The sequence below is a fragment of the Procambarus clarkii genome, chromosome 62 (genome assembly GCF_040958095.1).
Source record: "Procambarus clarkii isolate CNS0578487 chromosome 62, FALCON_Pclarkii_2.0, whole genome shotgun sequence".
NCBI classification, from domain to species: domain Eukaryota; kingdom Metazoa; phylum Arthropoda; class Malacostraca; order Decapoda; family Cambaridae; genus Procambarus; species Procambarus clarkii.
In genome coordinates, this window is record NC_091211.1 from 7,315,473 (window position 1) to 7,340,374 (window position 24,902).

Consider the following 24,902-nt stretch of genomic DNA (forward strand, 5'->3'; position numbering starts at 1 on the left):
GGTTATGTAAACCCCCTTTCCGGGCCCCCTCCACCTTAGCTCTGGGAACCGAAGCATCTGAGGGTTTCAGAGTCTGGGCAGGGTTTAACTGTCAACGTTGACAGAGAAGACAGTTAAGCTGTCCCTTCCCACCAAGAATTTAGGGACTTCTAATTCACAAGGATTTATAGTCTGGAATAATGCCTTTCTTTCCATTCAGGTACCAGGTATGAAACAAGGGACAGCTTCCCCGAGTCTTCATTAGTAACTATCGAGGCTGGGGTATCCCAAGGATGGTCTCTGAGTTCCCTTCAACCCTTTCTCTGTTCCCAGAGACCTTTTCGCTCCAAGCAGAGGACTTAACGAATTTTCTGTCCATGCTTGAGCCTGATTCTTTGGTTGCCCCTCCAGGATCATTTCCATGTACTGTTAAGAGGTCATGGATGCATCTTATTTCCAAAGGTTTCCGTCATCCTTCCTTTGTCTTCTTTAACCCAGGTTGACATTTTCTGGTTACTCCTGCATATACCTCGATGGACCCTGCCTCATGAGTTTGGGTGGACCTTAGCTTTCTGGTTGTGGTACAAGATCCCTGGTTCTCCCGGACTTGCAGACAACCCTCTGTTTTCCTTGGGGGCTCGGCATAGCTTTGCCATACCCTATGCTTGAGTTGCTGAAAGCATTTTCTGTATTTCAGGTTTTCTTTGGCTGTGATTGTTTTCTACTTGTGGAGAATTTATTGTCTTCTCGTGTTCTGCCTAAGGACGTGAGTATTTGGAAACTTCATGTGCAGCTGCCTTTACATTCCGGAGCCCAGACCGCCTAGGATCACAGGGCCTGTATTCACTTGGCCGCTGTTTTGCGATTCCGGAATAGGTGAGATGTTCTCTTACCAGCTCCGAGGGGACCTGTAATTTTTTGGCTTTATTGACGCCTGTTATAGTTCTGTTACCATTGGTTTAGGTTTCGGAAACCTTGCCAATTTTTTTCTCTCCTAATTTTAGGAGGTATTAGCCTCCATCTGAGTCCATTTTCTTAGCCCATTTTCTGAGTCCATCTCACATAATGGCAGGCAGTGCTTCCCCAACACTAGGCTTTAGATTCGGCTAGATCACTAAACTTTTTCCCTGCCTCCATCTTTTTATTTTTCCTATGTTTTGAAGAAGCTATCTATTCGATGATTTTAGCCGCAACTACCGGCTCAAAGGGTTATTTCCGGCCCTCAGCTGGGTTCTATACCAGAGAGGTTCTGTCCCTGCTGCTCACAGGTGATTCTTCAATGTTAGGGCCTTACCTGTGGTTAGTCAGGATAAGCATCCACAGGGTACTGATTCTCACGTCTTAGATTCTCGAGTCAAATGTGGAGAGTATGTGACCCGTTCTATACCTTGAAAGCCCATGAGCAACAGTTCCTTATTGCTCATGGGCTTTCCTATTCTTATCTCAGGATCTGCAGTTGGGTTGGTCTACTTCCTGTAATTTTCTTGAGTCAGGAGTTTTTCCCTCAGATTTAGTCGGTCATGGCAACTTGGTTGGACTCTGATGTGGTGGAGATTAAGCTCCTAACAAATCAGTGTCACTGCAAACCAGAGATCTGTTTCTTTCCCAGCTTGTTGGGTTCAAGGTTCTTGGATTTGGAGGAAATCTCAGTTGGTCCCATCCTAGGATTATCCTAGTTAGGGATTCCTGGTCGGCTTCCATCTCTCTTCTACCTGTGACTCTGCTTCACCTAGAGCCTCATCCCCATTTGGTATTAGAATGGTCCCAGATTACTCAAAGGTTGATTGAGCAATTGTCCAGGAGCCTAAACTTTGTCTATGGTATTTCACTTAGGCATGTTTTGGCTACAGGTTCTTTTCTAATTCTTCTGGTTCTAGCCATTTCGTACCCACCAGGACTGCCGAGTTTTGCTTTTTGCCTTTTGTTTGTTTGCAATTTACTGGATTTTAGTTCACTGGTCCTCTTTTGAGTTTTTCGGGGTTCGTTTCATTGATGCCTCTTTTCCTCGTGACTCGATGAGTTTACAGAGGTCTCTGCCCAGGGCTGGGTTTTTGTCACCAGCGCTCACCAGACTTTTCAAAATCGCTGGGCGTGTCCTCTCCTTCGAGCGCAATGATCAGTTAACAAGTTTGCAGTGCTGTAACAGGCATCTTCCTCCCGGCTCCATTCCCCGGATTAATTCTAACTACTTTCCAGTAGCTCATTTTTTTGACTGACAGGGATTTTCTTTGGTTCTATCTTAATTGGAACTGGACTCTGCATGTAGCTCGGATTCTAGATTTTTGGAGATTGGTCAATGGCACACCACCTGCATGTTTCATCCCAGCGAAAGGACGAAATTTTTGGCTCTCTTTTCGTCCCACTTCATTGGTTCTCGTACGTTTCAGTTCAGGTGGTTTTGTCTTTTTGTCTTCACTCATGATGTTCGGTCTTGGCGGAGCTGCTTTTATTGGCCTTAAGCATCATTACTTCCTCGGAACCATTGTGCAAGTTGTGTTGTTCAAGTTTTCACCTCTGCCCTGCTCATTATTCTTATCACCCGTCTTCATCGCTAGATCAGGGGTTGAACTTTCTTTCAATCCTTAGGTTCTCGGTTATCCCATCAGTTTGTGATACCCTTTTCAAGGCTCATTTTTTACTGGCCCTCGCTTCTGCCCGTCGGAGTTGAGAGTTTTATGCAGTTCTCTGGAAGTGGAGGTTCTGTTCTTTTGCCCCTGGTGGATGGCTTCTTCGTTTACAACCTTTCGTATTTTCTAGTGTAGAATGTGATGGTTAACATTCAGATGGGTTCTTCGGTTATTGGTTCGTTGTTTGCTTGGTCGGGGTGCATTATTTGCTGTGTCTGGTGGCTGCTCTTCGTTTCTATCTGAATGTCACCGAGATATTGTTTCCTAGCTTCCCTGTTCCAAGGCTCGTTTAACTCCGGTTGTCCACAATGTCACTATATCTAGCCAGTTTGTGGTCTACCCTTAGACCCATGATGTTCGAAAACTTGCAGATCTGACTGCATTATTTTCTCTTATGTCTTGGACTGATATCTGGACTCGGGGGTTTTGAGGATCTAAGAAGGACCAGGCAGCTCGTCACCTGGTCAGTGTTCCTCATCGGGTTTGAGTTGTTCTTCTTCACGAGTCTAATTTTTTGTTCTCCTCCATTCTTGTAAGTCTCGATTTTCATATTCAATGGGGAGTTAGTTACTGGGAGCCACCGTTCGGCCCCCTCCAGAAAACCGGCATTGAATGTGGTGAAAAAATCAATAGGTTCTGTCAGGTGGATTCGAACCTGTACACTGGGTACTCCTAAGCACACACCTTAAACCACTTAACCATAACATGCTCATAAGCAATGAAAGCTGGGATTCAACTATATTCTCTAGGAGTCCTGAGGCTTCCACTGAAGCCAAATAAGAGTTTCACACAATGCCCACATGCACTCTGGCTGTGGTATAGGAGTTCTACCCCAATACTTCTCTTCATAAGTAAAAAAATCACATTAGCGGGATTTCTTTGAGAACTGAAACGCCTCTTGCAGGTTAGTCCTCGGTGACTTTCTGGCCTTTCTCCACTTTTTCCAGATGTACCAGTTTGTAGTTTTAGGCCCTAGATTAAATAGCATTGACATAGGAGCCGTTAGCTCTCGGGATGTTGCCACCTGGAAGTGAAAAACTATATCTAGGGGGTTTCAACAAGCCATTGGTAGTTTGTAAGTAGTCATTTGCTGCTTTATTTCTCTTTTCTCCGTGAACCTTACAGTTGTCGGTTTTCCTTCACATACTTTCTGAATGTTTCTATTGGTAAGAGTGATGGTGAAAAATCCCCAGTATCCTCCGCCTGTTTCGGGAGGGTCAAATTTTGGCTCGGGTCTCCCGTTCGTTATTGAGAACTCCTGATTGTGATGTGACTCATATGTGTGAAGCGATCTCTGTGCCGCAAGCGACATGGAGCCCCTTAAACCCACTCAAAATGAAGTGTTTCCATTACATTTGATGTTGATATTTTCTGTAGGGAATATTTAAAGTTGTAACCCTAAAAATCTTTAAATTGCAGGATTAACTGCCTTAATGTATGGTGCTGATGGGGCATGCGAGAGTGCGGTACCACTCCTCATGGAGGCTGGAGCGAATATAAACCTCGCAGATATTCACGGTAAACTAGCATTATATCTACTGTATGTAAATAGTAAATAAATATAGCAAACATCTTGTACTGGAGAAAGGGTTAAATCCTCTTCGGTTTACTACCAAATAAATCTCATAACATTGTTTCATGCTTTTAAATGAAAACAACCATTTTCCTGCTTAGATAATATTTGTTGTAACTATGTGGATCATTATACATACATAGACGTAATGAACAATTAGACAGCATAATTTGTTACTATTCACTTTATAGTATGGAAAAAACTGACAACAAAACTTAAATATTCCTTAGCCTAGTATAGAAGATATATTTACTATATTAGGCGTCAGATAGTGTGTATTATGCCTAGAAGGGTTAGGTTAGGTTTTCTTTTCAACATAAAAATTCAATAGTACCGATTTTTACTTTCTAATTGCCTTTACGTCAATATATGTACGAAAGTCCTTATCATTACCGTAAGTACTACTTAAACAAGAGGATGGGCTGGGTTTTGTAAGTTAATATTAACATTCATTGACAGGTGTGTAAGACTTCACACAACATTCCAAAGTACACCTATATACCTTCAAACAACATTCACTGGTAGCCCTCTATGTCATCATATAACATTCACCTGTGGCCCTATATGCCTTGTTATAGGAGAAGAAAAACGGTACTTTGTTGAGAGAGATGCAAAAGACACTTTATCGCTGCTCTCTACAGCCGTCTACTTTTTTGGTTATGTGTTACGAACCCGGATCCAGCGTCCGTGCCTGGAGCAGTGACAAACACGCCATCTGTGGGTCAGCTCCCGAAACCCCCGCCAAACGAACGACGACACCTAGTGAGGACAGCGTGTACTGGCCTCGAGGACCAGTTTCCAGTCTGGTTCAGCGCTCAACACCGCCGCTCCTGACCTCTGGTGAGGTGGTGCTCCGACGACAGCGCCATCTATAGAGTGGATATGTCGGGCGTTTGTATCTGAGCCTGTGAGTGTGGTGTATTAGTGTCCCAGTTATTGATGACGTGTCTGCTTACAGAGCCGACCTGGGACCACTGTGTTGAAGGTGGAGTCAGTCTACCCGAGGCAGCCAGTCTCCATACCTTGAAGTTTGCTGCAGTTGTTGTGACGTCGTCCCCCCGGAAGAACACTGTGGTGTGTTAGCCTGCCAGTGGAGTGGCAGTAAGAGGATTTACCCGGGACCGACGGTTGGAGACGGTAATCCACTGGGGTATTGAGGACAGGAGGGTGATTGGTGATATCACACGAGACTCCTGTCTAGGGCGTACCCCTTTTATCGTTCGTGGAGTGGCCGTGCCAGCCTTGGTGGCTCAGTACCTGCCAGCAGACCTGCTGGACGTGTGGTTGACGGCCTCCACGACGGTGCCCCCAGTGGACCTGTGTTGTGGCTGACCTGTGGCCAGGGTAGACTCGGCGTTCTCAGAGGACACGTCTTGAGGCCACGAAGAAAGCACCGCGGACTCAGCACCTAGCTTCGAGGATCCATAGTCTCCAGCAGAAGACTACAGTGTTGGTCCCCTTGTAAAGTGTTAATACCCCTCCCCCTTGTGTACTCTATTATTTTATATATTTAAATGGTGATGGTGAAGATTATATTATATTAAGTTCTTAGCTTTCTTTCCCTACTCCCTTTAAGTTACTTGCGTCACGGATCTCATCCCTTGATAGCCACTACTGGCTTGGGAACGGATACTTATATCTTCCTCTAACAACATCAGAGTGAGAACCCCGTTGCGTCCCGAGAGGGCCGTAACATTCAAAACTGAGAAAGTATCTTATTTTTTTGGTTCCCTATACTCCTCTATCCTTTCATTGAAGTCAGCACTTAACCACCATATGCATCACTCGAAACACGGACCTCAGTAACTCTCCTAATGATAATAACTAGACTAATATTCTTTTCCAGAGGCTGGGGATAGCATTGTCATGAAATATATATTTTCCAACAATATACGAAACAATATAGGAAACAGTAAATATTATTGACTATATACAAGGTGACTCAAAAAAAACTTATATAATATTACTTTGTTAATATTATTATTATTATGCATTCATTTCGAAAATTTAATGTAATAAGATGTATGTCCTTTGCTCAAACCTTAGTCTGACTGTCATTGTTAATTCTAATGAGTTAAATCTGAAAGGAAGGAAACATCTTCTGTGCTATCAGCTGTAGAAAACTTATACATGTTTTGGGTACATCTATGCAATCGTTTTGGGTACATATATGCAATCGTCTTCTACATATTTTAGGGCTGACTGTAGTTATGCAAATGAAACAATATGGGTCTTCAGTACTCTCCGTCCTCTTGGCCTACTGCCCTGACCTCACACTCACAGACAAAATGGGTGAGTTTTCGTTTTGTTTATTCAATACTAGACTAGAAGGGGTTCCGGGCTGGGCCCAGCTTTTCTTATCCTTGTCACTTCCTCGCTCCTCCCCCCCCCCCTTCTTCCCCTCTTTTTCCACCCTCTCCCATTCTTTCAGAAAATTTATTATTATAAAGACCAGTAACTCCAGAACAACTTTATGGGAAATACAACAAATATTTCAGATGTTTTAATGACAATCACAAAGTGGGTCTCCATAAATCCCAATATTTCTTAAAGCATTTTACTAAAGGACGACACCGACTGGCCTGTGACACTCTCCTATCCACCATGGTTCACCTTGTAAAGTTGGCTGAGGTTAGCCCCAAGCGTCTCACGGCGAACCTCGGACAGCCATTCTATTATTTATCAATATATTTGTTTCTGTAAGTATTTTCAGACATTGGATGTTTGCGCCTAGGCAGTTGTAGTCAGTATATATATCTTACCAACAAATGGTGAGTAAAAAGCTGATAATCAGGACACATATTGAAATCTGATGTACGTGGTAACGTTGGGTAGGAGGACGGGGACTGAATAACAGCCAGGTTTTGCTTCAGTCTATCAATTGCAAAATATTATAGATTGCGTTTCAAACCCACTATGAAAAAGTGTAATTTCTTTTGAAGTTCCTACCCATGTATTTATCTCATTTTGGTTTAAACTGATACAGAGACCCCACGTCTTATGTTACCCAATAATTGGTTGATCATTGTTGCCACTGGAGGCGGCTAGTATGCGGTGGGCTATACGCACCCCGTACTCATCCTATGAGCGGTAGCGCGGAAAGATTTATAGAAAGCACAAAAGGTCTTTATCAGACCTCAAAGAAGTTTTGGGGCGTGTTTTCTGTTGGTCGGACCTTGAGAGTTGTAGCGTCGTCCCTAAACCTGTTATCTGGACCGTAACCTGTTGACAGGTTGATGGTCGGGTGTCCTCGCAAGTTGTAAAACTGCTCGACACAAACTCTGAGATCTGCACCCCACAACGTTTTTACAAATTCATAACTCGATGCAATCTGAATATAATCCTGCAGAGACTGAGGTAACTACGAAAAAAAAGTGCTAAGACATTGCGATTAAGACTGCAGAAGAGATAATACAACACACTGGTAATATTTATTCTGCATCTTCCCTCTTGAAGAATAAATAATACCAATGTATGGCTTGGTAGGAGCACATCAGAACATTGTCCTAATATTCAGATGTGCTCGCTCGACGAGCTGCACTTTATTACTAGCCTACGCTGGGACTTACACAATAACAGACCTCCCTGTCCATGCTGAGCCCTACACAATGACACAGATCTATATATGCTGGGCTATACACAATAACAGACATCCCTCTTTCCTGTCTGTCCTGTGCTCCACACAATAATTGACATTCTTGTCTATCCTGTTCCCTACACAATGACATAAACCGGTTTGTGTTGGGCTTTACACAATGTCACATACAGTGTATTATAGGTTCTATACTTGGACATGAACACTTGTGTAATTCATGCTGGGAGCTACACATTGATTCAAACCTGTCTAAGCTGGGCTCAACACTACTGTTATCGTTATAATAGTTATGGCTCACATTAAACAGAACTCCAGATTTAACTTCTTAAGGTCCCAAGGTCCTAAGGTCCTTAAGGTCCTAAGTGAAACACTAAAATTAAAAAGTTTTAATATAATTACCGAAATAATCAAACAAAAGATAACTTTAGGAATCGCCCATCTAACTCTTGGGTATGGAACAGGAAAACAAATTACTTTACTAGTATTTACCTCGATGCTCTAATAAAACTGACTGAGAAAACTCAAGGTAGGGTCATCTATTACTTTTTATTCAAAATACAGTTCAACAGGTGCTCAGCAAACACTTTAATATATAGACTTCATCATAGATAAGTCATTGTCGCAAGACGAAATCACTTTAAGAACATACAAACAAAATCTACTTAACTGGTGAGAGGAGATTTTCACCCAATTATTTAATACACGACCGTCTAAACATAAAGGTGACAGACAGCTCGCCTCCTCCACACAAGAGATAACATCAATACATAGTCAGCAACTCATCGGATTATCCACATCATACATAACTGGCCAAACTAGCATAAAAAACAGTAAAATTTTAACAAATCCAGGAATATAAATTATATACTTGTAACTGGCCAATAAAAACATTAAAAAAAATATTCTTTAATAGCAACATTTATGTTTGGCAAGACTGAGCGACAAGCCCATATGAAATGGCAAAATAATATACTTATTCAATTTCTGTACGCCTGCATCAGACTTAGATGTTTGTTGGAAAATAATTACATATCCCAGACCATTATTGAAAAATAATTGCAATGAATGCATAACAATGCAACATCACGTGACAGAAGAAGTGATACAGCATCGATTATAATTCAGTATTTACAGTTCTTAGCTTTATTAGTAAACATTATAATACTCATTAATTTAGAACAAAATGATACCCATCCAACCTGCCTATGCAATGCGATTTTCTAGCGTTATGTGAGGATGTAATCATGAGGATATAACAATATCGGACATCCCTGTCCATACTGAGCATATCGGACTGCCCTGTCCCTACACAGTGGCATATACCTCTGTCCATACTGGGCTATACACAGTGGCATATATCTCTGTCCGTACTGGGCTATACACAGTGACAGATATCCCTGTCCATACTGGGCTATACACAATGACAGACATCAATATCCATACTGTGTCTTACACAGTGACAGATATCTCTGTCCATACTGTGCTCTAAACAATGACATATTCCTGACCATACTGGTCCTTTAAACAATGGCAGACATCCTTGTCCATACTGGCACCAACCCAATGACAGACATCCCTGTCCATACTGGCCCCGACACAATGACAGACATCCCTGTCCTTTCTGGCCCCGGCACAATGACAGACATCCCTGTCCTTTCTGGCCCCGACACAATGACAGACATCCCTGTCCTTTCTGGCCCCGACACAATGACAGACATCCCTGTCCATACTGGCCCCTACACAATGACAGACATCCCTGTCTTTTCTGACCCCGACACAATGACAGACATCCCTGTCCATACTGGTCCCAACACAATGACAGACATCCCTGTCCATTCTGGCCCCTACACAATGACACACATCCCTGCCCAAGCTGGTACCTCCACAATGACAGACATCCCTGTGAATACTGGGCCCTACAAAATGACAGATATCCCTGTCCAAAGTGGTACCTTTACAATGACCGACATTCCTGTCAATACTGGGCTCTACACAATGACAGACATCCCTGTCCAGACAAGTCCCTACACAATGACACACATCTCTGTCCACGCTAGTACTTCCACAATGACAGACATTCCTGTCAATACTGGGCTCTACACAATGACAGACATTCCTGTCCATATTGGGCTTTCACAGTAACAGACATCCCTGTCCATACTGGTTCCTATACAATGACAGCCATATCCTTTCCACGTTTGGCCTTACACAATGACAAATATTCCTGTCCATATTAGGCCCCTCTCAATGACAAACCTAGCTGTCCATACTGGTCCCTTCCCAATGACAGATATCCCTGTACATACTCGACTTTACACAATGACAAACATCCCTGTCCATACTGATCCCTACACAATGACAGACATATCTGTCTGTACTGGCCCTTTCTCAATGAAAGATATTCCTATCCATACTGACCTCTACACAATGCCAGACATCTCTGTCCATACTGGTCCCTTCTCACTGACAGATATCCTTGTCCGTACTCGGCTTTCCACAATAACAGACGTCCCTGTCCATAATGGCCTCTTCACAATGAAAGACATTCATGCCTTTGCTGTTCCCTACACAGTTACAGACATCCCTGTTCATACTGGCATCTACACAATGACAGACATACCTGTACAACACAACGACAGACATCCCTGTGCATACTGGCATATTCACAATGACAGAAATATCCTGTCCACGTTGAACGTCGCTGTCCACGTCGCTGTCCATAATCTCATCAATACAATGTCAGACATCCGTGTCCAAACTGGGCTCAACACAATGATAGACTTCACTACCCATGCAAAGGTCCTTCAAAATGACTGTCATCACTGTCCATACTGACATCTCGACAATGAAAGACACCCCAGTCCATACTAGACCCTCAGTGACAGACTTTCCTGTCCATACTGACCTTTCAGGACGAAAAATATCTGTTATGACCCCTTGTAGCATGAGTGGAACTAGTCTACCCAGTAAGAGTTATTCTGCTTTCTGGACCAGAAATTAAGAGGTCAGAGGAAGAATATATATATTAAACGTCGGTGAATAATATAAGAATACAATCAGAGGATGAGCGTCTATTATAATTGATTTGGAGATGAGAAGTCGATACTTTGGCAATGTGACGTGATGCTAGCAGGACGTCATGACCTTACTTTAGTCACAGCAGTCGTCAGAGATGGTTTTACGTCGTTGATCTCCTGGAGGAGGAAGAATATAGTGCCCTGTGCAGCGGTGATGTGAAGGCTACTTGTTTGGAAGTGTGAGGAAACTGTTGGAGACCTAGTGCACCATTACTCTGGTATTTGGATATATTAGAGGCGGCCTGGAAGCGAGTTGGTCACCCCTTTGTGGAACTCTAATTGTATGCTCCCTCAAAAGGAAGGAAGCAGGCGTTTCTGAGTTAAGCCTGTCGGGCGACTCCGTGTACTCAAGTCAGGACTCGAGGAAGCCTTGTGAAGCAGTCCTATAGCAATTTTTGTGGGCTGCGTGCCAGGGAGTGAGTGCTCCACATCATACATTCCTGTAGTAAGCTTGTTTAATCAGTTGCTTGATTAGCTACCAGTTGTTCTACCAATTTGATCGTATGCCCAGCGATCATAGTGAACATATGTGTAGTAAGGTAAAGATTTTATTGAGCCTAAAATAAGGAATTAAAGTTAAGCGAACTTGCTGGTGGGAGCAGTGATACGTCTGCTCTCGATGGAGGTCAAGGGGTGACTGTGGGGCATTGGTCCCCATCATCATGGCCGGGCAGAAGCTTCCAGTGGCGTGTCAAGACATGTTTCCAGTTTGGACTCGTCCAGGATGGGGGGAATACCCACCACAGTTGGATGGCGCGGTGCGGCGTCGGTGGCCGAAATATAATGCTGGGATTTAGGTTTATTACTTATGTTTTGTTAGGATTTTTTTTATTGCCATGGTAATAGTATTGCAGGTTTGTCAGGGAAGAAGTTAATGGAGCATCTTCGAGGCTGGAGAAAAGTTAATGGTGGAACTTCGGGGCTGGAGAAGAAGTGTATGCTGAAGTCTGAGGTAGAATGGAACTCTATAGTGAGGAGTTGAGCTTCAAGCAATGTAGGGGAGCTACACGTTTCTGTGTGGAACTAGTGGAGGAGTGCCACTGATGTTGGAGTAGGACTTCGTTGAGCAGCAGACTGGGAGAACTGCTGAAGTTTCTTTCCTGATGTTTGGAGGACCTAGATATATGCATTGATGATGAGGCTCTAGGAGCAGAATAGGGGATCTTTGTGTATACATTACTGTATAAGGGGAGTGGATATTGTATAATGTGGATACATTACTGTATAAGGGGAGTGTTTGAAGGCTTACTGACATGTAAGACACAATGTAAAGTCAGAGATTGGTTTCTTCTTTTGTTGGAGGAATACATATGTAGATGTTCCAGGTATTTCAGCCCCAAGCAGTGAGGGTTAGTTGGTTATGAGCCAAGAGTTGTGCAGCCGCCTGATATGAATAGTTGGTGAAGGCTGCCGGGTTGTAACAGTTTAGAGTGTTGTATGTAATATTGTATATCATATGTCTTTTATTATGAATGGATTTATGTATTAAATGTTTTATATGTTAGCTGGCTTTCGCTCTTGTCCTGGTGAGGTTCCCAGAAAAGGATAGAGAGAGAGAGAGAGAGAGAGAGAGAGAGAGAGAGAGAGAGAGAGAGAGAGAGAGAGAGAGAGAGAGAGAGAGAGAGAGAGAGAGAGAGAGGGGGGGGGGGTCACGGCTGTGGATAGTGTGACATTAGACGCTAATTCACTAAAAGGGGATTTAGGAGACCATTTCAAACAAGTAGAAAGTGGGGAATCACGGAGGCTCAAGTAAGGTGTACACAAGACGTCGAGGCCAGTTTTAGAGCCGTACCCTTAAATAGGTGACACTGAACCCTTCTTCAAGATCAAGATGCGTACAGGGTGATCTCCTGGGTAAATTGCAAGCACTCCAATGTCCATTGCTGGTCGACCGATGGTAGCAGGAGTGTGGCTGCCGAGGTTAGCTGATTTTCTCTCTGGGAGTGGTTGGGGACGCTGTCCGCCTGTACGCAAGTAACAGTCTGGTGTAATAACCCGAGCTCCCTTTTGGGATTAAATCCCCAACTAGCTCATATCCTTACGTATGAGACATCCCTGTTCATACTCGTCCCTACACAATGGCAGATTTCCTTGTCCATAATGGTCCCTAAACAATGACAGATTTCCTTGTCCATAATAGTCTTTACACAATGAAATATATCCCTCTTCATACTGGTACATACACAATAACAGATATTCAAGTTCATACTGCGCCCTACACAATGACAGACATCCCTGTGCATAATGGGCCCTTCACAGTGACTTACATTCCTGCGCATGATTGGCTCTACACATTGACAGACATACCTGTCCATGTTGGGCTCTTCACAATGACAGACATATCTGTCTATGCTGGGCTCTACACAATCACAGACATATCTGTCTATGCTGGGCTCTACACAATGACAGACATACCTGTCCGTTCTAAGAATAACTCAAACATATATGATGAATGGCGGGTTTTGAGATTTTATATCTCTGGTTGAGGTAAAACTACATATTTTTAATGTTTTTTGTTTTTAATACATTTTCACCAACAGGTCTGACAGCGCTACAAATTATGCTCCAGCAAGGACTGACTGTGAATGCTGGCCTTATTCAAGGTAATTAAACCTTTTGTGTTTATGTTTCCAAGTCTTCTGAAGAATAGTTTCAAATAGTTGCCTTGTTACATATTTTTAATGTCAAGTTTACGCAAAATTTAGGAAGATATTTACATTACTTTTCCTGAGCCAAAAATGTATTTAAAATTTCCTTACCACTCTTCTGTTTGGTATCACTGTCTCAATACACGTGGAGCCTTGTTTGTTTACTGCAGTTAAACGTCTACATGATCCAAAGATTTCAATGTTGTTCATACTAGTAAACATCACCTACCAGTGAGGTTCAGTATAATATACTGCCCCGGTTTATATTTATAATACATGAATATTTAAAACGACACTTTTTAACGAAAATATTCCTAGACATAAATCACAACGCACACCGCATCCGCGGTTCCTGCCCGCCATCTGAGAAGCTGGAGAACCTCGACAATCTGTCACAACTAACCTTCTATCATGCATGTAACCAATATTGCAACCTATTTTGTGCAATAAAGTTTTAAATAAAAAAATGACAAATATGTAGGGGATGGTAGAAGACAATATGTGAGTGCTAAGTGGGAGCCTTATTAGTACATATTCTTTTCTTCGAAGCTGGGTTCGAGTCACTTCTGGGGTGTGAGTTTTCAGTCGCATATAGTCCTGGGGACCATTCAGGCTTGTTCGCATTTGTGTTCCTCACGGGTGCCCCAAAGAATGAGATATTTGATAAAATGCTATTACCATTCGGCCCAAGATTACCATCCGAGTGCCGGCGGGGAAGTGGTTCAAATAGCTTCGGCTATCACTTCCTTTTGTCCGGTTGTGATGGTCAAGTGGATTAAGGCGTCCTGTAGATACCAGTTGCGTTGCTCCTGGTAGAATGGGTTCGAATCACTTCTGGGGTGTGAGTTTTCAGTCGCATATAGTCCTGGGGACCATTCAGGCATATTGGCATTTGTGTTCCTCACGTGTGCCCCAAAGAATGAGGTGATTTGATAAAATGCTATGCCCAAGACGCTGGTCCAAAGCAGGGTGAGGCCCCGGAATCCTTCAACATGTTGGACCTCGAGGAGCGTGCGAGGTACGACGTGATCAAGAGTGTTGTATTCCATTCGTCCAGGATGACTCCGGAAGTGTACCGGAAGCGTTTCAGGGTACTAGTGCTCCGGAGAGATCGTACGCCGAGACAGCCCAGGAGATGGAACGGAAGTTCTCTAAATGGTTAAAAGCTGAGGGAGTGTAATCGGCTGAAGAGATCAACCAGTTGATGATTATGGAGAAATTCATGTCTGTACTCAACGGTTTCAACTTAGAAAAAGTGTTTCCTTGACCTGCTGCTGGATACATGTAAGACCCAAATCTAACTGAGATGGTTAGTGTCTGACCAGATTCTTGTTTATTTGAATGAGTTTTATTTTTAAAAGTTACTCTATGAATCAACTCATATTCATCTGCTAATTTAGCCCACTCATAAATATCTTTGGGAAATTTCTCAATGAAATATAAACTAACATTAGAAGATTTGCAAGATAAAATTTCTTCTAGTAAGAGTAATTTTTTAAGAAAGTCCAGATCCCAAATTTTTAAGAAAGTCCAGAGCCCTAATTTTTAAGAAGGTCCAGATCCCAATTTTTTTCAGCATCTAGCCATTTATTAAATATATTATATTTCTTCTGTGCAAATTTTACAAAAGATTGATCTGGGTCTCATCTTAGTTTTCTGAACGTTTGCCTATAAGCTTCACAAACAAGTTCATAAGTAGTAAGGATGGCTGCCTTTACCGCGTCATAGTCAAAATTGGTCACTCAAAGGCATAGCTGCATATATCAGCTGTGCCTTCCCCACCAACTGACCTTGCAGAAGAGATACCCACTGTGTTTCAGGCCATTCCATACACTCTGCCAACTTTTCAAAATGAGTGAAGGTCTGTTCTGGATCTGTCTCACAAAACTGAGGAAACTTGGCATTTGTGTTAACCTTTAACTGACCAGGTGTTTCTAAGTCAACCACACCGGTTATTTGATCTAATTCCCAATTTTGCTAGCCTAATCTCTTACTCTGATTATGTCTGAGTTTGCTCCACTTCTAACCTCTTTATAGCCAGTTTTATTTCCAAATTCTTCTGTTCTTGAGCTTGCTCTGCCTCAAACTACTTATGAGCTTCTCTGCCTCAAACTACTTATGAGCTGCTCTGCCTCAAACTTTATCTGAGCCTGTTCTGCTTCAAACTGGAACATCCTAAACTCCAATTCTGCCTGTCACTGAGTCTGAGTCTCGACATTCCTGTAGCTGCAACATTTGCACCACTGGTGGACGGGGTCCTAAACTCAAATATTTCATGTGGGAGAATTGGTTCATCCACCCTGGGCATCATTATCTCTCTTAGCAGTTCCGTCTTCACCATTTCCACGTGCAAAATAGCCCATAGTGCTTCCCAATAGTCACTAAGATAGACTTTTTTGCCGCTTTCAAAACCTCAACACTGGTATTGTCGACAATTTGCTGTGTTACTGAATTCATTTTGTTTGCTAACATACAGCAGACTCAAGAACAAAATTTAAGCTCCAGCATCACCTTTCTTATATTGGCAGAGAATTAGATTGGAAAAACTGATGGGGTGACTAAAAAAACTGCTTAGCTCACTTGACTGCCCTACAACTGGAATTTTTTGGCACTCGTGAAGACTGTTATCAAATTTTAAACACTTTTGATAAACATTAATAAAATGTACACTAATAATGTAATGGAATACATAAACTCATTTTATACCAATATTAAAAAAAATCTAAATTTCTACACATGTCAGGGTGAAGAAATAGGCTACATAATTTTTATGTCAGGCTTCACATGCTTCACATCCACTTTTATCAGGTCTCTCCATCAGGCTTTCCAATATGTGACGTCCTTTCGGACAGGACACCTAATTTGTCATGTTTTTTCATGTTTTATTGTCTTGGAAAATAAGGCTTTTAATTGTGTGGCCTCCCGGTTGCAAATTTCTTCCAAGGAAACATTCTCTACATTTATAAAATGTTTAATACAGACTAACCTCTACAAGAGGTAACGTTCGTTACAGCCACAAGTATGGAAAGTGTTTATAGAATACAATTTTTAATTATTTTGCTTAGCAGCGAGCGTTTACACCTAACCCACTCAACCTATTTTTCGCTTTCTTCAGACAAGTTGGACAACATGTGCTCGTTTGGTAACGCGAACTACAGCTTGGGGTCCAACAGGTGAGTACCGGACAAAAGTTAACAAGGGATCTTGCCTTTTGCCAACTATTCCTCACTAGACAAATCAGTATCCTGACGAGTAATGCAAATTTAGACCAAAAGGTCTCTTATGCCATATATATATATATATATATATATATATATATATATATATATATATATATATATATATATATATATATATATATATATATATATATATATATATATATATATATATATATGTCGTACCTAGTAGCCAGAACGCACTTCTCAGCCTACTATGTAAGGCCCGATTTGCCTAATAAGCCAAGTTTTCATGAATTAATGTTCTTTCGACTACCTAACCTAACCTAACCTGACTTTTTCGGCTACTTAACCTATAAAGATAGGTTAGGTTAGGTTAGGTAGGGTTGGTTAGGTTCGGTCATATATCTACGTTAATTTTAACTACAATAAAAAAAAATTGACCTCATACATAATTAAATGGGTAGATTTATCATTTCATAACAAAAAAAATAGAGAAAATATATTAATTCAGGAAAACTTGGCTTATTAGGCAAATCGGGCCTTGCATAGTAGGCTGAGAAGTGCGTTCTGGCTACTAGGTACGACATATATATATATATATATATATATATATATATATATATATATATATATATATATATATATATATATATATATATAAATATATATATATATATATATATATATATATATATATATATATATATATATATATATATATATGTCGTACCTAATAGCCAGAATGCACTTCTCGGCCTATTATGCATGGCTCGATTTGCCTAATAAGCCAAGTTTTCATGAATTAATTGTTTTTCGACTACCTAACCTACCTAACCTAACCTAACCTAACTTTTTCGGCTACCTAACCTAACCTAACCTACAAAGATAGGTTAGGTAGGGTTGGTTAGGTTCGGTCATATATCTACGTTAATTTTAACTCCAATAAAAAAAATGACCTCATACATAATGAAATGGGTAGCTTTATCATTTCATACGAATAAAATTAAAGAAAATATATTAATTCAGGAAAACTTGGCTTATTAGGCAAATCGGGCCTTGCATAGTAGGCTGAGAAGTGCGTTCTGGCTACTAGGTACGACATATATATATATATATATATATATATATATATATATATATATATATATATATATATATATATATATATATATATATATATATATATATATATATATATATATATATATATATATATATATATATGTATATATTACTAAATATGACCGAAAAAGTAAGATTAATAATTCTAACACGAATTTTCTCAATCTTTCGTACATTTCTTTTCACTGTTGGAGGTAATTCAAAAATCAATTCTCCAAAATTCATTTTTATTTCTTGTCTAGACTAGAAATAAAAATGAATTTTGGAGAATTGATTTTTGAATTACCTCCAACAGTGAAAAGAAATGTACGAAATATTGAGAAAATTCATGTTAGAATTATTAATCTTACTTTTTCGGTCATATTTAATAATATATGTCTACAGGAAAGACTGCTACCAAAATATACTAATATATATATATATATATATATATATATATATATATATATATATATATATATATATATATATATATATATATATATATATATATATAGCTATATATAAACATATGTTGTACCTAGTAGCCAGAACGTCGTACTTGGCCTAATATGGAAGACACGATTTGCCTAATAAGCCAAGTTTTCATGAATTTATATATGTTTCCCAATTTATTCTTATGAAATGATAAAGCTACCCATTTCATTATGTATGAGGTCATTTTTTTTATTGGAGTTAAGACTCCAATAAAAAATACTCCCCGTCTTAGTATGGAAGACACGATTTGCCTAATAAGCCAAGTTTTCATGAATTTATATATGTTTCCCAATTTATTCTTATGAAATGATAAATCTCTCCATTTCATAATGTATAAGTTAATTTGTTTGAATTTGAGTTAAAACCAACGTAAATATATGACCGAACCTAACCAACCCTACCTAACCTAACCTAACCTAACCTAACCTAACCTAACCTATCTTAACATAACCTTAACTAACACACCTAAGTCAGTAATTTATGTTCTTAATATAATATAATAATAATAATTCAAATAAACTAATTGGACACAATTTATTGAAAAAAAGGAAAACACTTCTTGGCCTACTATGCAAGGCCTGATTTGCTTAATAGGCCAAGAGATATTCTTTATTTTCAATAAATTGTTTCCAATTAGTTTATATGAATTATTATTATTATATTAAGAACATAAATTATTGACTTCATTGTGTTAGTTTAGGTTAGGTTTAGATAGGTTAGGTTAGGTTAGGTAGGGTTGGTTAGGTTTGGTCATATATCTACGTTAGTTTTAACTCAAATTTAAACAAATTAACTGATACACAATGAAATGGATAGATTTATCCTTTCATAACAAAATTTTTGGGAAAATATATAAATTCAGGAAAACTTGGCTTATTAGGCAAATCGGGCCTTGCATAGTAGGCCTAGTACGACGTTTTGCTACTAGGAACAACATATATAACTTGAAACAGAAATGTCCTTAAGTACTTTCGTATATTAATTCATCTTCAGAAGGAGTGATTTATAGGTCAAGTATTGGGCATATATAGACAGGATAGGGTGGTGGAGTGAGGTGAGGTACAATGACAAATGAATGGGAAATAGGTGGACATAAATATGAGCCGCATAGGAACTGAAGAAGGCCTATTGGCCCATTCGGTGCAGCTCCTATTCATACCCACCAATAGGCCCACACATGGATAATAATAGCATAAGATAGTAAATATTTACAATGAATTAGTGAGACAAATATGTATCAATGATCCTACTCAAATCGCCCTTTAATTGATCTACCAAAAATGGATCTAAGTTATATTAACCACTGCTAATGTTCAAATTACTTTCTTTTGTAATCTATATCAAAGCAGATTCAATTGTGTTCTATTTATAAGTGCTTTTACAATTTGTTATTGAAGAAGCCACCTCCCAATCAATTTGGTGAACATTTTCTGACAAATGAACAAACAAATTATTAGACAATAGGCCATGTCTTACAGAGTATTTATGTTGCGAAATTCTACATTTCAAATCTTTAGATGTTTGCCCAACATAGAACTTATTGCAGTCTTTACAAGGTATTTTATAAATGACACAATTATCATTACGAGGGCTGCTTCTAACTAATAGCTTACCAACAGTATTTTCGTAGCTAAACGATACATGTATATCAAAAAGTTTCAAGGCCTTGACAATATTCTCAAACCCAGAGAAATATGGTAAACATAACACATTCTTTGGGCGAATTTTTTCACTGCATATATTATTATAATATGTACGACGTGCTTTGCTACGGCAAACTTCCAAAAAACTCAGTGGTTAACAAAGCTTGTGACCAATCGAATCAATATTCTTAAACTCTTCATCTAAGAATTCTGGACTCACAACTCGAAGAGCTCTTAGATACATTGAAGAAAAAATAGATTTTGCACATTGTTTCTATGCCCTGAAAAATACCAAACATAAGGTTCAGTATTATTATTCGTAGGTTTTCTGTAGACACTAAACTTTAGTGAAAAATCTTCCCTATGAATAAGTACATCTAGGAATGGCAAACATTTATCAATTTCAGTCTCCATAGTAAATTTTATTGAGGTGACTTGATCATTAAGTTTGACTACAAATTCGTCTGTGTTTACATCTGTAAGCCATATACACAAAATATCATTGACATATCTAAACCATGGAATGATTCCAGGGGTAATTTTTGAAACAGATTTCTTTTCGAAGAATTCCATGTACAAGTTTGAAAGAAATGGCAATAATGGATTCCGCTTTGCCATTCCAAAAATCTGTAAATAATGCTCATTATTAAAGGTAAATTTACATTCTTTAATGCACAACTTAACAAGTTTGACAATAATATCAGCAAAAAGCGGTAAAACATGATTCATTAGTTCATCAGCAAGATAATCAAGAATATCATCATCCAGTACCTTTGTAAACAAAGAACAAACGTCAAGACTGATTAAATTTACATCAGGAGTGACAGGAACACTATTCAATTTGTTAACTAATTAGTTAACATGGAAAAAAGGGTAAGATTAATCCTTCTAACACGACTCTTCTCAATATTTCTTACTTTTTCTTCACTGTCAAGGGTAATTGATAAATTAATTCTCCAAAATTCATTCTTTATTTCTGGTCTGACGCCTGAATGCATTTCGTAATGCTTATTACATTTTCAAAGACTAAGTTTATATGTAAAATACATCATACTTTTACTCGTTTTGGGTAAGGTATTATGGTACAAAAGTTTTGGGTGAGGTGACAGAACATGTTCCAGAACACGAAACAATGGGTTTAAATTGGGAATGAAAACATAAGAATGGAAGTAACTGAAGAAGGCCTATTGGTCCATACTTCTTGCTGCTTCTATGTTGGTTCGGAGTCTTGAAGTAGGTAGAATATAGTTGTGCATTAATTTTCTGTTGATTGCTGGTGTTGATTTTTGATGTGTAATGCCTCGCTGATGTCGGGTCTCCTGCTATCGATGTATTTATCGATGATTTCTGCGTTGCTTGTTAAGATTTCTCTGGTGATGGTCTGGTTGTGAGAAAAGATTATATGTTCCTTGATGGAGCCCTGTTGTTTGTGCATAGTTAATCGCCTTCAAAGAGACGTTGTTGTCTGGCCTATATACTGAGTTCTTTGGGGCTTACAATCCCCAAGCGGGCATGTGAAGACATTGACGACGTTGGTTTCCTTCAAGGGTTCTGTTTGGTGTCTGGGGACTTTTTCATGAGTAGGTTGGCCGTTTTTTTGTTTTTGTAGTAAATTGTCAATTGAATTTTCTGATTTTTGTCTGTCGCGATAACGTTCCTATCAATAATGTCTTTCAGGACCCTTTCCTCCATTTTATGAGCCGTCGAAAAGAAGTTCCTGTAAAACAGTCTAATAGGGGGTACAAGTGCTGTGTTAGTTGACTCTTCAGAGGTGGCATGGCGTTTCACCTTTCTTTTAATGACGTCTTCAACAAAACCGTTAGAGAAGCCATTTTTGACTAGGACCTGCCTTACCATACAGAGTTCTTCATCGGCTTGCTTCCATCCTGATCTGTGGCTGAGAGCTCGATCAACGTAAGCCTTGACAACACTCCTCTTGTACCTGTTTGGGAAGTCACTATTGGCATTGAGGAACATTCGAATGTTTGTTTCCTTAGTGTAGATTGCAGTGTGGGTGCCTCCGTTACTTTCCGTGACTGATACATCTAGAAAGGGCAGTAAGTCATCATTCTCAATCTCGTAAGTGAAACTCAACACAGAATTCCACTCAAATGTCTCCTTCAGCTCCTGCAGACGTCTGGCATCAGGTACCTACATAAAAATGTCGTCAACATACATGCTCCCTCTCTCTCACCCTCTCCCTCTCTCTCGCCCTCTCCCTTTCTCACCCTTCCTCTCACGCCCCCTCTCTCTCACCCTCCCTTCCTCCCTCTCTCTCGCCCTCCCTCCCTCCCTCCCTCTCTCTCGCCCTCCCTTTCTCCCTTTCTCTCACCATCTCCCTCTCTCTCTCGCCCTCTCTCTATCTCACTCTTCCTCTCTCACCCTCTCTCTTTCACCCTCCCTCCCTCTCTGTCGCCCTCTCTCTCTCTCTCTCTCTCTCTCTCTCTCTCTCTCTCTCTCTCTCTCTCTCTCTCTCTCTCTCTCTCTCTCTCTCTCTCTCTCTCTCTCTCTCTCTCTCTCTCTCTCTCTCTCTCTCTCTCTCTCTCTTTCTCTCTCTTTCTCTCTCTTTCTCTCTCTCTCTCTCTCTCTCTCTCTCTCTGTCTCTCTCTCTCTCTCTCTCTCTCTCTCTCTCTCTCTCTCTCTCTCTCTCTCTCTCTCTCTCTCTCTCTCTCTCTCTCTCTCTCTCTCTCTCTCTCTCTCTCTCTCTCTCTCTTTCTCTATATCTCTTTCCCTTCCTTTCTGTCCCACCTTCCCCCTAGCAAACCCTGTCAAAATATATCAGGGAAAGGGACAAAGATGGCAGGAGGACGCACCAGGGACACAAGAAATAGTCAAAGTGACCAAGTGAAGGAAATGTTAGCCCAAGTTTGGGAGAAATTCAGGAAGGAGACGCATGCAATGAAGAATACAATTAACAACCTGCAAAGTGAGCTGATAGCAGCAAAGCAGGAGATGAAATCCCTCACAGAGAAAAATAATGAGACTGAGCATCAGATAATCATCCAAAGGTAAGATAGAATTGGCGCATTGGAAGGAAATGCCTCTTTACCTGAAACATTTGAGGAAATACTGAGAAAGAGCACAGAAGCAATGGCCACAGTGAGGGAGGTAGCCATGCAACCAAGTACCTCACAGGACGCAGCAAGATATACCAGTCAGCTGCCGGAAAGAATAAAATCAATGGTAGCTGTAGGCATCAAAGAACAGGAAGAATCCAATATGCATGAATGGAATAGCAAAGACAGAGAGGCAGTAAGTGGGATACTAAAGAGGTTAAAGATGGAAGGGGCTGAACAAAACATTGAGAAGGTTTTCAGGTTGCGCTGGTACAACAAGGACAGAGACCCCCTAAAGAAGATAGTGTTTGCAAACGAGATCACGAAGGAGGTTATTCTAGAAAGGAAGAGCCATCTGCAGTGTGTGGAGGAATACAAAAAAGTATTCCTCCACAGGGACAGGACCAAGGGGGACACAGCCAGGGTGACAGAGGCAAGCAAGAAGTGCAGGGAGAGAGGAGTAAACCAGGAAATCACAGCCCCCCAACACAAAAGTCCCAGTGACAAGAGGGGAACCCACAAACAGCAACCCAGCAACACCAAACCTGCCTCCTGAAGCCCACTTCAAAAGAATAACATCAGCGGCCTATGCGAGGCTGGCTAACATCAGAACTGCTTTCAGAAACCTGTGTAAGGAATCCTTCAGAACCTTGATTCCATATATGTAAGGCCATTCCTGGTGTATGTAGCCCCAGCATTGCATTGAGCCCATATCTAGTCAAGCATAAGACGAAGCTGGAAAAAGTTCAGAGTTACGCCACTAGGCTAGTCCCAGAACTAAGAGTTATTTAACACGGATGGCACATGCACAAAGGGACACAGGTGGAAGCTGAGTACCCAAATAAGCCACAGAAACATTAGAAAGAACTTTTTCAATGTCAGAGTAGTCAGTAAATGGAATGCAATAGGAAGTGATGTGGTGGAGGAAGACTCCATACACAGTTTCATATGTAGTTATGACAGAGCCCAGTAGGCTCAGGAATCTGTACATCAGTTGATTGACGGTTGAGAGGTGGGACCAAAGAGCCAGAGCTCAACCCTCGCAAGCACAATTAGGTGAGTACCAGAGGGGAGGGCAACACCACCACCCTCCTCTGCATAGAAACCCTCTCTACCCCTCACCCTACCTGCCCCCACTCAAATGCTCACTCAGCCCTCCACTCCCCCCCCCCTCACCCCATTCCGACCCTGTAAACCCTCCCCCATTCCCCCTCCCCCCTTTCCCCCTCCCACTTCATCCCATACCCTCCGTATCCCTCCTCCTCCCCTCACGCCGTATCCTCCATATCCCCCCCAACCTCCTTTCCCCATACCCTCCCTGTCCCCCCTTCCTTTGAATCCCCACTCCCCCCCCCCCACCCCAAGGAGGAGTGGGGTCTCTTCAAACCTATTGAACAGCTTCCTCCACTAGTAGAACGCTCACCAAGAAGGGGACAAGAGAGTGAACAGAAGAAAGTGAGCTTCAAGGCAATGTACATTAACATAAATGGGATTACGAATAAAACAAGTGAACTAGGAGAATAGGGACTAGAAGAAAACCCCAGACATAATAACACTCACAGAAACAAAGCTAGTGAAAACCATAACGAATGCAGTGTTTCCATAGGACTACTTTAAAGTGAGGAAAGAGAGAGAAGGAGGAGGTGGTGGTGTAGCTCTGCTGATAAGAAGATGGTGGAGTTTTGAAGAGATGGTTGTTCAGTGCTGTGAAGATTTCAGTGACTATATAACAAGTACCCTAGCAATTAGAGGACAGAAAATTATAGTAGTAGTCATATATAACCCACACCAAACGACAGAAGACCCAAACAGGAATATGATAGAAACAACATTGCCACCATCAATATAATAGAAAGAGCAGCTTCTGTAGCTAGCAGGAATGGATCCAGACTACTAATCATGGAAGACTTCATCCACGGGATG

The 24,902-nt window shown here is 40.8% G+C and overlaps 1 protein-coding gene and 1 long non-coding RNA gene across 2 annotated transcripts in view; one reads left to right on the forward strand and one right to left on the reverse strand.

The window, feature by feature from the left end:
- LOC138354202 (uncharacterized) overlaps window positions 1-24,902 on the reverse strand; it is a 499,672-nt gene that overhangs the window by 424,629 nt on the left and 50,141 nt on the right. The gene's annotated exons all lie outside the window — the stretch shown is intronic.
- Window positions 1-24,902, forward strand: part of LOC123766593 (ankyrin repeat domain-containing protein 61) — an 86,188-nt gene that overhangs the window by 38,841 nt on the left and 22,445 nt on the right. The window contains exons 6-9 of the mRNA XM_069308165.1: window positions 4,026-4,124; window positions 6,376-6,471; window positions 13,392-13,454; window positions 16,615-16,672. Coding sequence (XP_069164266.1) covers window positions 4,026-4,124; window positions 6,376-6,471; window positions 13,392-13,454; window positions 16,615-16,672 — 316 coding nt within the window. The remainder of the gene's footprint in view (window positions 1-4,025; window positions 4,125-6,375; window positions 6,472-13,391; window positions 13,455-16,614; window positions 16,673-24,902) is intronic.